The sequence below is a fragment of the Chelonoidis abingdonii genome, chromosome 1 (genome assembly GCF_003597395.2).
Source record: "Chelonoidis abingdonii isolate Lonesome George chromosome 1, CheloAbing_2.0, whole genome shotgun sequence".
NCBI lineage: Eukaryota > Metazoa > Chordata > Testudines > Testudinidae > Chelonoidis > Chelonoidis abingdonii.
Genome location: NC_133769.1, coordinates 77,631,234 through 77,648,134, shown reverse-complemented (window position 1 = coordinate 77,648,134; position 16,901 = coordinate 77,631,234). Strand labels below are relative to the sequence as shown.

The 16,901-nt window shown below is 37.1% G+C and overlaps 1 protein-coding gene across 1 annotated transcript in view; it reads right to left on the bottom strand.

The window, feature by feature from the left end:
* Positions 1-16,901, bottom strand: part of PTPRQ (protein tyrosine phosphatase receptor type Q) — a 149,542-nt gene that overhangs the window by 88,291 nt on the left and 44,350 nt on the right. The window contains exons 18-23 of the mRNA XM_032806315.2: positions 15,878-16,038; positions 14,552-14,697; positions 3,744-3,912; positions 2,633-2,926; positions 2,011-2,286; positions 106-257 (exon numbers count right to left, since the gene is read on the bottom strand). Of these exons, the coding sequence (XP_032662206.1) occupies positions 106-257; positions 2,011-2,286; positions 2,633-2,926; positions 3,744-3,912; positions 14,552-14,697; positions 15,878-16,038 (1,198 nt within the window). The remainder of the gene's footprint in view (positions 1-105; positions 258-2,010; positions 2,287-2,632; positions 2,927-3,743; positions 3,913-14,551; positions 14,698-15,877; positions 16,039-16,901) is intronic.

Genomic DNA, 16,901 nt, shown 5'->3' with positions numbered 1-16,901 from the left:
AAAATGCCTTACATATTTTTGGTTTTGAGACATGAGTCAGATAGCCAGAAAAGTAAAATATATTTTTTCAAATACTTAAAACAACACTAAATATTATAAACATACCTGATAAAATATGGTATGACTCTTGTTTTCTTGAATCTTAAAACTATAGTTCTTAATAGCACCATTTGGCTGAGGACTTGGCCTCCATTTTAGCCACACAGAGTAGGCAGTATAGTTGAAAATAGCCAAATCCTGAGGAGGTGCTAATGGCACTGTGGGAGAAAATGCTCATTAGTTCAAATTTACAATGTTAATTTTAAGCAAATATGAATACTTTGTAGGAGCCAAACATCATAAAGATTCATTACGCATTTGTGTCTGAGCTTAAATGAACCAATATTGTACTGCTACCCTTTTAACAAAGAGCTCCCAACAACTCCTCAGTCTTGCCTCATTTGCCTATTATAAACTCTGTTTACTAAAGATGCATGTTGTTGGAGAAAGTAAGGGTGAGGAACAGGATAATCTATTCATATTGTCTGTCATTTAAACAAAAGCATATTTTCATAACCAAGGAAGTATGAAAATATTTGGCAAAAAACAGAGTAGATCAGGGGTTCTCAAACTGGGGGTTGGGATCCCTCAGGGGGTCACAAGGTTATTACATGGAGGTCGCGAGCTGTCAGCCTCCACCTCAAGCCCCGCTTTGCCTCCAATATTTATAATGGTGTTAAATATATTAAAAGGTGTTTTTAATTTATAAGGGGGTGGGGGTCGCACTCAGAGGCTTGCTGTGTGAAAGAGGTCACCAGTACAGAAGTCTGAGAACCACTGGAGTAGATGCACTTACAGAATCATAGAAATGTAGCACTGGAAGGGACCTCAGTAGGTCATCTAGTCCAGTCCCCGGCACTGAGGCAGACTAAGTATGACTAGACCATTCCTGACAAGTGTTTGTCTAACCTGTTCTTAAAAACATGCAATCATGGAGATTCCACAACCTCCCTAGGCAATTTACTCCAGTGCTTTAGAGAGTATGAAAGAGACTTATTAGATCACATACTCCATCCCAAAGGGCCACTAGACTATTTACTATAGTCTTATCTACCACTTCAATCAGTCTAATTTGAAAGGTACACAATCAAAATATCACACTTGTATCCTAAAATATTGTACCTACTATTGTTACTAGTAGCATCTAAGATTACTAGAATTAAGATTAGATCTTTCATATATATATATATATACACACACACACACTTTTCCCCTCTCTACTTTGTGCATTTATATATATATCGAGTAGGATGGCAGTGTGCAATGTAATCTGAAATAGAGCAAGGAGTGAAAAAAAAAACCTGTAAGGGTCTGTAAGTATTTTTAAAGAATATTTTCCTTTTGGAGATGAGGGTGGGGTAGGTTGTTTGTTTTTCCTGAAAATTAATTGACACTTGGTAAATTATGATGCATTCCGAAGGCAAAAAGAAACTAGTCTTGATATATTCTTATGAGTCCAAGGCTAAAAGTAATCTCTGGGAAAGATAATTTAGCACTATAATGGGTGAATTCTGCCAAAGGCAGGGAAATCTCACATGCTTCCTTTCAATTTTGTGGCAGAATTCTTAAAAGGAGCTCCTATGAGCCATTGAATGCCACCATTCTTGGGCACCTCAAATTTATTTTCTTGTGTAATTTGAGAAATGAACTAATATGGGCCCATAGTAGTGAGAGTTAAATAGCCTTTGGTCAGAATGCGTCCTCCACTACAGTAAAACCTACAGGCAGAGTGTGGACAGAGGTCGAAATCCCAGAATTCCCTCTAAACTCGTCCACCAGATGTTGCAGGTTTGTCACCCGGCCTCCTACAGAAGCAGTGGTGTGTCTGGCCCTATGCCCCAAGGATTTTAGGGGATCAACCAAGACAGGATCAGCCATGTGGCAGCCCTACATCTCTGCATCAGCTCTGGGGACCTCTATTTCATACATTTATTTCCAAACAAGCATGATATGATTTTATTTATCACTCACCTGACTCATCTGTGTAAAAGTTAAGCGTAGCATAGGGACCAAGTCCTCTGATAGTTCTTGCAGCAGCAAAAATACTATACAGTGTAAATGGTAAAAGATCTTCTAGAATTATAGAATTATTGGAGGTAGACCAAGAATCATTCCTTTCTGGTCCAAATAACTTTAAATCATAACTTATTATGATGCCATTTGGTTGGAGAGGCGGCTTCCAGGACAACATAACTGAGGTAGATGAAAGATTCTTATAGGTTCTGATTACAGGTGAAGATTCAGGGACTATAATAAGAAATGAGAAAACAAACAGGAAAAAAAACATACAGACCAAAAAACCTAAGTTATCCCACAAAAAGGTGAATTATGGTGGAAAATATCTTCAAATATCAATTAACTTTGTTCTCTTATCAATGCTAACTTCTACTTCATGGTCTCAGTCAAGCACTACAATAAATCTGAATGATGGCAGTAATTGTGGGTTGCTTTATTAGTTAATTTGATAAAAAAGAATTAACAAGCGTATCAGTAACATTATTTCATGAGAAAACAACCTAATGATCAAGAATTTTTAGAAGGCTATTTGTTTTTAATAAAATTCTTTAGGAATTAAAAAAAATCCTAAACCTACCATCTTCTTCAGTTTTGATGTGTAGTTTCACAGTGTGCATTTTAGAAGATCCCTTCACTGTTGCCGGAATGATTTTCAGAATATAGTCAGTGTACTTCTCCAGGTTATCCAAAAACATGCTTGTATTGTAAGTAATGAGAGACAATATCTCACTGTCTGTTTGTGTATCCCATAAACTTAGTGAAACAAGGAAGAAGACTATACCATTTGGCTGGGATGGTGGAAGCCAGCTTACATTTATTGCAGTTGAAGAAACATTTTGATATGTCAGACTTTCAACAGGGCCATCTGGAACTATGGATAATAAGCAAAAAATAAATATATCTGTTAGTTTCATATAAATAACAAAAATAAACCCGAAGTGTTGCTTTTAGACCAACTTAATCTCTAACATTATGCAATCAATATTTTATTACATTATTTTTGTGACTATAAATAAAACAATCTTTTCTTTGATCATCTATGTTTTGATATAAAAAACAACGCATCTTGAAAGTATATGTACATAATTATTTGTAGTTAATGTTAATTATTAAGGGGAGAAAAATCTTTGTGATAGTTTAAGACAGATTTTCTCACTCTTTGTGCCCAGAAAGGAAAAACTGCTTTTGATGCTACACTACAAAGACAAGAGACTCAGCAGATCAAAATGTCCTTTAGGAAGGGTTAAAGATTAGTTGCTTGATAATTAAACTTACTCTCAAACTGTCATGAAAACTAGATCGGCCAAAGAGAGGCTAAACTGTAGGGTTTTGTATTGATAATGGTTATCCTGATAGTTAAGGTGGAGAAAATAATGGTGACGTTCAAAATGGAACTTGGAGTTAAGAATCTGCTCAATCTATTGACACAAAGAGGTCACCTTCAAATACTAATGCTAAGGTTCATGAGAATGATCTATCCCCATTCTAGGCATAGGGAATACCATCAAACCCATGCAAAGATAAATGCTACAGTATGGTAACAGTTTTTTAAAATGGCATTCACTGTAGTACTTCTTTTTAACCTTTTCATCCCAAAGAATGCAATAATTTTTAAAAGTTCTAGAACTATTTCATAATGAAAAGCTTGGAGGTACATTTGAAAATTTAAAATAGAGATGTTTACATACTATCTTGATCTGTATATACGTGTATTATCTCACTGGTTTTGTTTCCATTTCCAAAGGCAGTGTCTGCAGTTAACCACACAGTATAGTAGCTGCATTTTGCCAAATTGTCTAATACTGCAGACAGAGATTTATTGTCAACACCACTGTCAATGTCTTGGCTGGTGAAATTCTAAGGAAAAGAAAGGAGAAAGATATCATCTTTAATCATTTACAAACAAATTGGTATTTCTTTGTTGCTTTCATTTTCTCTATCTATCCATCCATCCATCCATCTAGCCACCCACCCATACAACTCATATTAGACTATGTACTAATCATAAACAGACACTTCAATTCTCTAATGCTCAAGTCAGCCCACACTGATTCCTGTTTAATGCAGTCAAATAAATAATTATATCTTTTCTATCTAGTTTCCTATGTAGACATTACACATTTATATGGCTGAGTTTCTTTCTAACTTGGCTTTGTTTATGCGCTATTTCTTTTTTAGAAAAAAATATTCTGTAGAGTGAATGTATTTATGCATATCAAGGGGAGGGAAACAGAAACTGTATCAACTATAAATTATTGACAAAAAGATACTAGAGTATTAATGTCCAACACTTTACTCAAACTGATAGAGACTGTTACAATAACTGAATTTCACATCACCCCAGAGGGAACCCATACATTCTTTTGCTTATAGCACCACCAATTTGGAAACAGAGGAGAAAAATTAATGCATTTTTATGTAAGAGCTATTAAATTCAAATAATCTCAATGGGTGAAATCCTCAGTAACTGTAAAGGAAGATGACCCAGAAGAACCAGTGCAATTCTGCAGTGGCCCAGGAATCAGGGACCCTATTTAGGGGACATGCAGCCATGTGGACAGTCAGACTCTGCTTTGCCAGGATTTCCTGTGACTGCCTAGTATTCAGGGTTCAGAGACAGATCCCATTGTAGTGGGTCTGTGACTATGCATATCCACCCGCCACTCTTCCCTATAGAACAGTGAGCATGTGCACCAGTGGTCAGGACTAACACTGCCCTTATATTTTAGAGGCAGCTGTGATGTGTCCTCAGGGGGAAAGGATTCTTTCCAAGCTCCTGTAAAGTGCACAGTCCAGCCATTTGGGCTACTTCTTAGTTCCAGTATTTGGCCCCACAAGCACCAACAGTTCCTTAAAATCAGAGTTAACTTACTGTGGTTTATGCCTTGTTAAAAAAGTGGGATGGGGGGAGGCAGGGATAGAAGGGGGGAGGAAAGAAGAAGTTTCTTTGTTTTTAACAATATATATTTAACGAACTAGCTGACTTATTAAAATGAGATTTTTGTGTGTGCGCGCACACATTTGAGGATGAAACATTATGAAATTGCAAAAAATGGCAATACAATACATTTCTAAAAGAGGCACTATCATTCTTTACCAACTTGGCTGCTACCTCTCCTGTGAAGGCTCTTAGTTTTTCAGCAAATAATCTTAATGTCTATTAGCTCTATGTCATAATACACATATGTTTAATTTAACATTTGACTAATTTCTTTACTTTCATGCTGGTGAAACTATTTTACTTCTGTGACCAACAAAGGGCCAAACTCCCATTGACTTCAATAGGATTTGCCTGTGAATATCTGAAGGCTGAATTTAGCCCAAAGTTATTACAGTGAAACATGAAACATCCTACATTGACAGCGCTGGAAACCAAAGTCCTCTTCTGGTACATTGAACAGGTGCAGCACAAATGGAACAATAAAAGTGTCTCTCTGCCAGCCCACTAAAGCACCTGAACCCTGACTTGCAATTTGTCTATATTAGGCAAAAAAGACGAAGATAGGTCAAAGTTATCCAACAAGTTAGCCAATCCAAACCTAACCAAAACCTTTTCCCAAGTGTAGATGCAAGTTAATACCTTTTGCCTCAATGTAGCTCAGTAGTTCTCAAACTTTTCACACAGCAAGCCTCTGAGTGTGACCCCTGCCCTTATATATTAAAAACACATTTTTAATATTTAACTCTGTAATAAATGTTGCAGGTGAAACAGGGTTTGGAGGTGGAGGCTGACAGCTCACGACCCCCATATAATAACCTCCCAACCCCCTGAGGGGTCACGACCCCCAGTTTGAGAACCCCTGATGTAGCTGATTAAAGTTAATGCTAGTGGGAATAAGAACAGGAATACTTGTGGCACCTTAGAGACTAACAAATTTATTTTGAGCATAAGGTTTCGTGGGCTACAGCCCACTTCATCGGATCCGTAGAATGGAACATATAGTGAGGAGATATATATACACATACAGAGAACATGAAAAGGTGGGAGTTCTCCTGTTCTTTTTGTGGATACAGACTAACACGGCTGCTACTCTGAAGCGAATGGGAATCTCACTTTGAACTTGTGTAAATGACTATACAAGATTCAGGGCAATGAAGAATCAGGCCCAACGTACTTAAATTAAATTTTCTGATATCCAGCTATAGGAAGATAGTGACTCACCTATGAATGAGAGCACCATTCCCTTTGTTTCTGATGCAGGGGATCAGACAAAGGACAGGAATTAATTCCCTGACTTTTAAAGATAAAATTTCCAAGTACTGAACAGAGTTTTAACTTCTGGATTTAATAGTTCACCAGCTATAAATCTCATGCAAAGCTTTAAAAAACTTACCTTTATATTTTCTCAACAGTTTTCCATTTGGGCATAGAATGCTATAGTTAACTTACCTGAATACTATAACACTTTGGTGGTTCATTGAAACCCTATTTTGAAGGGTGTGTAATTGTAGCCATGTTGGTCCCAGGATATTAGAGACACAAGGTGGTAAGGTGCTCTCTTTTATTAGACCTTCTGTTGGTGAGAGAGACAAGCTTTCAAGCTGTAGAGAGCTCAATGTGGGTCGAAAGCTTGTCTCTCTCACCAGCAGAACTTAGTAGTCCAATAAAAGAGATCACCTCACCCACCTTGTCTATCTATTTACAAGAGAAACCATTTAATCTGGCAGCCAAGGGGCAGATAACTCTAACTCATGATATGACAAAATATTAGAAAAGCATGCACAGATAATGAGGGTGAGAGTGACACAAAGATCTACTCGGATGCAATTTGCAAAATAACGAAACTTGCACTAATTGTATTCTGGGGATTCATCACTATAGGACATTTTACGATTAATTCTGGCTGCAGATAAGAGCAAACTGCTTAGGACTTCTTGGCAAACTGAAGCTACAGCTGAAAAAAATTCTTCTTCTGCTTCCTTTCTTAATCAAAACACAAAGAAGTTTTGGAATAGCAAAGTATCAGATTATTAAAAACAGATAAGTGTAAGCAATACACACAGCCAATGAAAGCATTTGCAGAAAACAATAGTCTTCTTGGCCCAGAAAGCATTTCCAGCTACATAATGTCATAGCCAGTGATATACAGACATCTCAGAGCTTCTAATCTTAAGAGTAAGGTTGCGTCACTGCTGTGCTAGTATCATTTCTTTCCATTCTCCTTTGCTCTGGGCTTGTCTTCACTGCAGTGTTAGTTCCAATAAGAATACTTGAAGTACTATACTTGCATTAGCCTAGGTTGAGGCCACACGGCAAAGGCTACCTCAGCCATCCTCAAGTTACTGTGTGCACATGGTTGCAGTACTGAGTCAAGTAAAGGAGTTTGCCTTCTGGGGCATATCCCTTAGTTCTTAGCACTGCACTATTCCAAGCCATTCCTTCCAAACTTCCATGATTATTTCAGGAAACCCTTTCTGTCCCTCCTAGTCATATGGGTTAAAGTAGTGTTCACCTGGCAGCTTACTGCAGCACCTCACTTCCGCATGTGTTGATTGTCTGCATTCTGCTGGAAATCCAAATCTTGAACAATGGGTAAGATCCATGGCTTTTTCTCCACCAGCTCTCCTAGTCCCCATGCCGGATTTACGGTGGCAGAGGCAGCTGGTGTGAGGCCAGAGATGGCAGCTCCAGGAGCCCAATCCTTCCCCCCTGTCCAGCTCCCAGTTCCCCTGGCTATGTAGGAGCATCAGAGGCAGCTGGTCTGTATCAGTGTTCCCACATTGGAAAGATTTCTCTTAAAGTCCATTAATTGTGATGGTGATGCTGGAATAAAACTGTGTTGTTAAGTTCCCCTCCCTCTCTAGTGTGGCCAAAGCACTCACAGAAACCAAGGTTTCAACAAAAAAAGATTTTATTGAAAATAAATCACACTAGCAGTCCTGCTGCTTTAAGCCAAGTGTCATTCCCCCAAGTGGCACTGTGCCATGTCACATATATGGAGGGTGCACATGGTCATCACTCCACCATTGTTACTTGGGGGTGGGGTGATGAAGGTAAACCTGACCATGGAATTGGCAAACCCCACATCCTGGGGTCACTAGCTGCAGCTTGTGGGATCATGAAGGAGAGTGTGTGGTTGTAGGATGAGGCTGGTGCTGAAACTGGGCTGGTACAGGGGCCAGGTTGTTCTGGCACCTGCTGGCCATAATGCTCAGAAACATGATCATTTGCTTCTAACTCTCCTCACACTGCTGCTGGGTGTCTTGCTCTTACATGGCATGGTCACGGGCGATGTACTAAGTCATCACATGCTCTTTTCTTCAGCATCCTCTCAGCTGCACTCCTGCTCCAGCATTTCCCCCTCTGAAGCAAGAAAAGGGAGTGACACCTTCCACCAAAGTCCTTATGCATCTCCATCAGCAGTCTGTCCCTTGTCTTCCTCCTTCTGCTTTCAGATTCAGTAGCCTGGCACTGACGGTCAATAACCTTCTGCAAGGGTGGATGATATGTACTTGTGCAGATGGGCCTATAAAGCAGAGAAACCGTATGTAAACCTTCTGTCCATGGTTAAAAAAAAAAGGAAAATCTCTTCCCTTTAATTTTGTGCATCGCAGCAAGGTATAAGCTGAAACCTTTATCTCAAGGCCTCCACTCCACTCCATAACCAATACTCTCTCCTTTGCTAACTTCCAAGTTTTCTGACCCAACCAACAATATAAGTGCTTTACATATCCTGGTATGGACTGCCTCTAGTTCCAGCTTGAGAGAGTGCACACTACTATATATGCACCAAGCAATTGCTTGCACTCTGTGCCAATCCTGCCTTCATGGGCATTTGTATGCTTGTATTAATAATGCTTGGTTTGTGCACATACAGCAGTGTGTTTTACAATAAATCTCTGCTAATTTCCCTGCCTGGAATCCAGCTTGGATCCTATGTAGATGCAAGGGGAAGGAGGAATTGGAGACTAGAGTAGGGGTGAGGCATGATAGTTGTCACACCCAGCAGGGACAGTAGAGGCACCACTAATGGGTGCCCAGGGGTGTAGTGGGAGTAATGGTTTCCTATGCCCATCAAGGAATGCAGATGCACCAGTAGCTGAAGCGCACCCTCTGAATGCCTGTGGGGAAGGATGGAGGCTGGGAGGGGGAAGAGGAAATGGAGGTTTCCATGTCTAGAAGGGAAGTTATAATTAGCATTTGCCTGACCTCTACCACACAACATCCCCCAGTAGAGACTGGTTCTACACAGACAATGACAGGCCCCTTATGCCATTTCTCCCCAACCATAACAACAATGGTGAATTGAGTCCTCACCTGGCTGAGACAACACTGGCTCATCTGCCGTTTCCTCCCTGTCCCATTTCTCTCTGATCTGTTTCTCTGTTTCCTCTCTGGAGTCCTGGGTGAGTTGGAGTGGCTGTGGCATCCACTGGTGACCATCAGCCTGCACCTCACCTAATTTTACTGTGGCAGGCGACTGTCCTGGCTCTGGGTCATCCTAAAGGTCCTTCATCCTCAGTCAACTTCCCCAAGGGCCTTTGATCTGTTGAGGGTGTAAGTGGTTCCATACTTGGGGCACTGGAGAACACCCAGCTGAACTGCTTGTTGTGCAGTGAGCTTGTTGAGGTCTCCCCTGACTTGGAGTTCTGGTCCTTTGCCCAGTGGTACAGTGGCTTCAAATTTGTGGATAGAAATGTCTGGATGAATTAGTTAAAATTACATAGTCACTTGAAAGTTTTGTGCCTACTCTTGATACTAGTGACCCTCACTAATTATGATAGTGAAAAACATTCTTTTATTTTCCTCTATTTTTAAAATGTGTTTACTTTGTGTATTTAACAGTAGTTCGCTATTTCAATGGAGCCATTAAAATGCTTTAGTTAAGCACATGCTTAAGTGCTTTATTGGATGTGGGGACCGGTGGGTATAATTAGCTTCACTGTTCTGTGGATGCTCTTTCCCCAGGGCTTGCAAAAAGAGTGTTTACTTGTAACAGCAGCAGCCAAGCTGGAAGGGATACGGAGAGAGAGGAGGCAGGAGAGTTCCTGGAGAAACAGAAAAGAGGGGCAGGGCAGAGGAGTGGGCCTCAGCATGTTTGTTGTTGTTGCTGTCAGGCCCACCCAAAAGATCCTTTTAAACATCAGCGAGGAGCAGAAATAGCGTCATAATTTTTTTATTAAGGAATTTAAAAATGCATGATATACTATTTAAAGGAGGCTCTAACAATCGTTTTTTAAAATAATTTAGTTTAAACAAAATCAAGGGAATAGTATGCCTTTTAAAACTTCAGTTCAAATGCATTTAAGTTATTCAAAAAAAACTTTAAATTACTAATATAAATATGGAAAAAGAGGTTTGGTTAGGTCATTCACCTTAAGAGAAAAAAATTTAAACTCAGCTAGAACATCAGTACGTAAGTTTATCTGTAAATAACAAATACATTAAGGCAGAGCTGAACTTTGGACCTGATGAAGTCAACAGCCACAGGTCTAGTTTTCAGAGGAACTACACATGTAAAGGAGAATCTCAACTTTCATTAAGACAAGCATGGGTCAGATCCTCTGCTGGTGTATACTGGCATAGCTTCATTTCCATCAATGTAGCTCTGTACATTTATGCCATCTGACATTCTGGCTCTGGGTTTCTAGTACCTTTCCTTGTAAGTATAAACTGATCACTAGGATTGAAAGGAATAAGCAGCTGAGCACCATTTTTGCGGTAGGAAACTGAGACCAAAGATTTCCCTATCTCAGCACATACTTATGTAAAATTAGCCAGTTGAATTTGAGATATATTCCAAATAATCATCTCTCTAATCCTCCCTGCAAACCTCAGTTCAGCTCTGTGCATATGTGACACTGGTGTGCAGGAATAGGTAATATTTTGGAAGTAAAAAAAACTGTTTTGCAGGTTTGCCCTAAGAAAACTATTGCCAACTCAGATTAAAGAAATACAGAATTTAGTAAAACAGGACAAGCATTCAGTTCATTTCTAATAAAATAGAAAAGAACACACATGAAGTGTTCCCTAACTGGTAAAGGCAGGTAATTGTGAAGACGTAGGATCAATTTTCAACGTAAAGAAAGGCTCTCTCTAGATGAAAAGCTGGGCTTCTCAAGTTAGCTGGGCTTCTAAACTCTCTGGCATAGTTTTTGAATCATTTAAACAAAAAGTATCTTTAGCAAAAGAAAAATGAATACATCGTCTTTATCTTCATTGTGGTTTGCTTCTAAATCAATGATCAAATATGGAGATAAGGGCATTACAAACTTTTAGCAATTACCGTTAACCAAAGTAGAACTAAAAAGCTAGAGCTAGTGATAGAACATTGCCCACTTTTTGTAGAGGAGAATCAATAAACAGCTATGTGTACTTGTTTTCAACCACAGAAGAGATGGTTTGTAGAATAAAGTATATGGATAGATTTCTTTTTCTACACAAGGTGCCATGTAAAGAATATATGAAGGAACCAAGAAAGTTCCTAAAATTGTAAGATATAGAAATTATATGGTGGAATGACATCTCTTATTGTGTGTTTGTGTGTTATTTCTGAATTTTTATTATGTAAAAATTCATGAAAGCTGTTTAAACAGAAATAAAAAGAGATGTACAGAATCTGGACTGGTACTGATCATCATAGAATAAAATAAATTCAGAAAAATGGCTGCATCAAGGTATGCGCTTTTAGCAAACCACATTAGAAGTTATGATCAGTTAGAAGAATACACTGGGCATGCAGTAAGCACCACTATGAAAAATGAAACGTGGACATGCAAAATGTGCCAAGGAAAAATGTAACTTAGATTAAAAATATTTAAAACCAAATTTTTTCAAGATGAAAAGGTTAAACAGTCCTTCAAAATGAAGGCTGTAACTGACATTAAATGCCAATTCGAAGTCTGGGTTTCTCTGAGGTCATAGCTTCACATTGTGCCATTGCCCCATTCACCCTATTCTCAAAGAGAATAAGATACTTACGCATATCCTGGCCTGCTAGCAGGACTAGCAGATAAGAGGAGCAGAGGGGATGATTTGATGTGTATGCTTACAGTCATATTTCAGATAGGCGTGCAACCATAAACTCAAACCCAACTAAATGGTCTAATTTTACTCCTAACAAACTGTGTGACCAAGGTATTTCTAGCTAACTCACGTGTTAATTATTACATTGTGAGTTCCTTGGGGCATGAAATGAGTCTTCTCTTTGGCTCCCATTCTGCAATCAGATCTATGTGGGCAGAATCTTACAGTCATGCAGAACCCCACGAATTTCAATGGGGCTACACATGAGTGCAAAGATTGACCAGCCCAGAGCAGATTGCAGGAACAGTGCCTATATTTGCAGAGTGACATGTAAACATATACCTTCAGGAAAATAAATACCTAAATCCAGTAAGCGCTAACTGTAAAATTATCCCACATACATCAGATTTCTTGTTTTGTACTTTGCTCTCTTCACAACCTTACATTTCTTCTTTTTCTTCCACAAACACAAAGCTTTTAACTGAAAATTTGTTAAGGAAAATTATATTTTCTTTTATTATATTTGCATATAGTAATATATAATAAAATAAATAACAAATCAATTATAAAAAACAACAAGGAGTCCGGTGGCACCTTAAAGACTAACAGATTTATTTGGATGTATGCTTTCGTGGGTACGAAACCTCACTTCTTCAGATGCATTTGAAGAAGTGAGGTTTTTTATCCACAAAAGTTTATGCCCAAATATATCTGTTAGTCTTTAAGGTGCCACCAGACTCCTTGTTGTTTTTGTGGATACAGGCTAACACGCCTACCCCCTGATAAATAAATTCTAGACACTCTTGAATGATATGGATATAAGCAATTAAAAATTCATATCCTGGTTCATGAATAGAGCTACTCAGCACTATGGTTATACAAATAAAATAAATAAATAAATAAATAAATAATATAGTTAATATTAGGGCTGTCAAGCGATTAAAAATTAATAGCGATCAATTGTGCGATTAAAAAAATTAATCCTGATTAATCGCACTATTAAACAATAGAATACTATTTATTTAAATATTTTGGATGTTTTTTACATTTTCAAATATATTGATTTCCATTACAACACAGAATACAAAGTGTACAGTGCTCACTTTATTTTTATTACATATATTTGCACTGTAAAAAACAAAAGAAATAGCATTTTTCAATTCATCTCATACAAGTACTGTAGTGCAATCTCTTTATCATGAAAGTTAAACTTACAAATGTAGAATTATGTACAAAGAAAAATGCATTAAAAAACAAAACAATGTAAAACTTTAGAGCCTACAAGTCCACTCAGTCCTACTTCTTGTTCAACCAAACAAGTTTGTTTACATTTGCAGAAGATAATGCTGCCCGCTTCTTGTTTACAATATCACCTGAAAGTGAGAACAGGCATTCACATGGCATGATTGTAGCCGGTGTTGCAAGATATTTATATGCCAGATGTGCTAAAGATTCATATGTCCCTTCATGCTTCAACCACCATTCCAGGCTCTAAAGTTTTACATTGTTTTGTTTTTGAGTGCAGTTATGTAACAACAACAACAACAACAACAACAAAAATTTGTAAGTTTCACTTTCATAATAAAGAGATTCCACTACAGTATTTGTATGAGGTGAATACTATTTCTTTTGTTTATCATTTTTACAGTGCAAATATTTATAATAAAAAATAATATAAAGTAAGCACTGTACATTTTGTATTCTGTGTTGTAATTGCAATAGATATATTTGAAAATGTAGAAAAGCCTCAAAATATTTAATAAATTTCAATTTGTATTCTACTGTTTAACAGCGCAATTAATCGTGATTAATTTTTAACTGCGGTTAATAGGCAGCCCTAGTTAATATGTATCATGCATAAAGTTAAGATGAGTATGAGAAATACCTACACAATAAACCACATTCTAATGCCCAGATTCATAACAGATAAACAAATGCATTTCTTCCATGCTTTAACACAGTACTAACCTCATTTGTCTTCTATGTTTTAAAATAATATGTTATAATTATGTTAGAAAGAAAAAATGTTTTCTGCATTTACTAAGGAGCAACAGACTATGAGGCAGTATTCTATCCTTCCTTATGGCCACACTATCTTCTGATTTTCATTATTGCACAAAAATACGTTAAAAACATATAAGAATGTCATTTCACTAGGCACATATCATTTCACTTTGCAGCCTAGAACACTAGATCATTTATTCTGCATGAAATTTACTCTTTTTTTCTGGTATGCATTAGTCCTCTCATGTTTAATAGCATAAACGCTCCTTGAGATGCACAGGAATTTTGAAATTGCAGGATACCACAAAAATAATTTCAAGGACAGGGTTAGGCTAATGCACTTATCCCTTTAATAGCACGCTAAAAATCAAAATTATCTGGTGATGAGAAGGGAGTGAAAAAAGAAGAATATGACATTTACTGTACAGTTGGTTTAATCTTTTATGATACATTAAAGATTCAAAGAAAAGTAAATGAATTTTTCTGTACTAAAATCTACAAAAAATGATATAAAAAGAAACCTACCTTCATAAAAATTCCTGAATTATTTTTGTAATAAACTGAATAATATTGTATAATCCCATTAGGCCTTTGAGGAGGGGACCAGATAACCATTATTGATGATGCAGTGAGGTTTCTGTACATGACATCTTTTGGTGGATCACTTGGTGCTGGAATAAGATTAAAATTTAGTTTATGTAACATAAGTTTTTGTGCTTTTCATTACCCAAGATTTGGACTTTATTGACTTGAAAAAATGCTATATTAAAGCATAGATCCTATTTCTGGAGGAGGTGGGAAAGGTACAATTGAACTAATGGCTACCAATACACTTTGAAAGACCTGATTTTCAAAGACGTTCATTTTCCAGAGAGTCAAAGACATGCATACATTTACATGCACAAATCCAAGTTTATGCACTCAGTGACCCTATGCAACTTGAGATGTGCAAGTGCGTGTACTTACTGTTTTATGCAAATAGAAATTCCAATTCTTGCATGTGCACAAAGCGTTATGTATGCATGCAATCTTCTTAACAAATGTGTTTCATGTGTATACAGAATCCTTTATGCGTGTTTCATTAACTAAAATAAGTTTTTCACACTTTTTACTACCATCAGCATTGCAGAGCCAATACAGTTAGGGAACTGCAAGTTAGATTCTATTCTAGCTCACACCATCATTCACAGAATTATTGACTAAGATGCTGATCCTACAAATGACTATGTGCAGAAAAACCCATGTACTTATTCAGAACCATACTTTGGCCACTGAGGCTTCACAAAGGCGCAGAGAAACATGCACACAGTTAATTGAAGGATAGGGACCTAAGTTTCAGCTGCAGAATTGTTATTGTTGGTGATATTAGAGCCAGAAAGGAACTAACTTGAATTTCAAAGTTAAGTGTACAGTGTTGTTTCCTAGAAAAAAGACCTTTCACTTCTGATATATATGAAATTCATTGGGATCAAATCAACTTGGAATCCCACAATGGCATGTTTACAAAATTGCTTTCAGACTACAACCACTTTACACTGTGTCTGTGAGAGAGACACACTTAAACAGTCAGGGCTTTCCTTCTTAGGACCTTATTTCACAGCTTGATAGAACAAAAGGCAATAAAACTAAACTCTCCTCTTTTTACTTCATTTCAAAGAGCAATATAAAAAGACTTTTAAATTTAAATGTCTTGCAGGAAAATGTAGTGCTCTGTTTGATGAAGAGAAATTAGACCCCCATTGGAATCTCAGCTTTTGCCTAAATTATTTTATACATTTAAATAAGGTTGACACAAACTTATGGATGCAACTATAGATTATTTGTATAATTTATTATTATACATACACTTACCTCCTTCAGAAGTTCTGAAGCTTATAATGCTACTTTTTATGTTTCCATCCCCAAATCTGGTACTTGTTGTTATATAAACTTTGTATTCACTACTATTTTCTAGGTCTGTGAACATCAGTGATGTTTCTGTTACATTAACACTTCTTTTTGACATTGTATTCCTAAAGAAGAAAATCATTACATATATACATTTTCATGACAAAACTGCAGCATAGTATAATACATTTTACTAAAAATACCACAGACAACAATATTGTCATATACAGAAACTCATAAAATAGAAATAGAAGTTTCCTCTACTGTAAATCCATTATATTATTTAAAAAATTATCAAAGATGTTGAGTTTAAAAAGGCACTTCTCACAAATCAAACAAAAAACAAGTCTTAGCCAACACTACAGAAATTCATTAGAGCTAAACAGCTAACACAACTGAGACTAACATTTTCTTAAATTCCTATAACTTATAAATATTGTAATTCTTGCAAGAAAACCATTAAAAAGCGATGATTTTTTTTACTATTAGATCACATTTGAGTTCTTCATTGTGGATTCTTGGCTTCATTTCATTAGAAAAGTTGCTAAATTTTCTATAGCTAATGTAATATAGTTGTTAGAATATTTAGATAAGTTTTCTTCTACGCTTTCAAATGGCCCGCATTCACTATCTTCACCTCTTTACACGGTATTAGGAAGCTCTTGCATTAGTTATATCCACTGCAAAATGTTGCCACTAAGAAAAGTTGTGGTTCAGGAGCTTGTTTGTCATATCAGCCCTAGCAATTAATTAAGACTGTTTTATAGCACCTAAAAATGTTCTAAATCATTTAAAAGACAAGGGATGAAATCCTGGCTCCACTGAAGTCAGTGGGAATTTTCATCCAAAGACCTTACCTCAAAGAGCTAATGACAATCTAATTTTAGATGTGAGAGAGTATGTGGGGATAAGACACAGAAGGGAGTAGATAGAGAAGGTAAGGACAAGGGTTATGTCAGTGAAGTTCTGTGGTTACTTAATTTAGGCA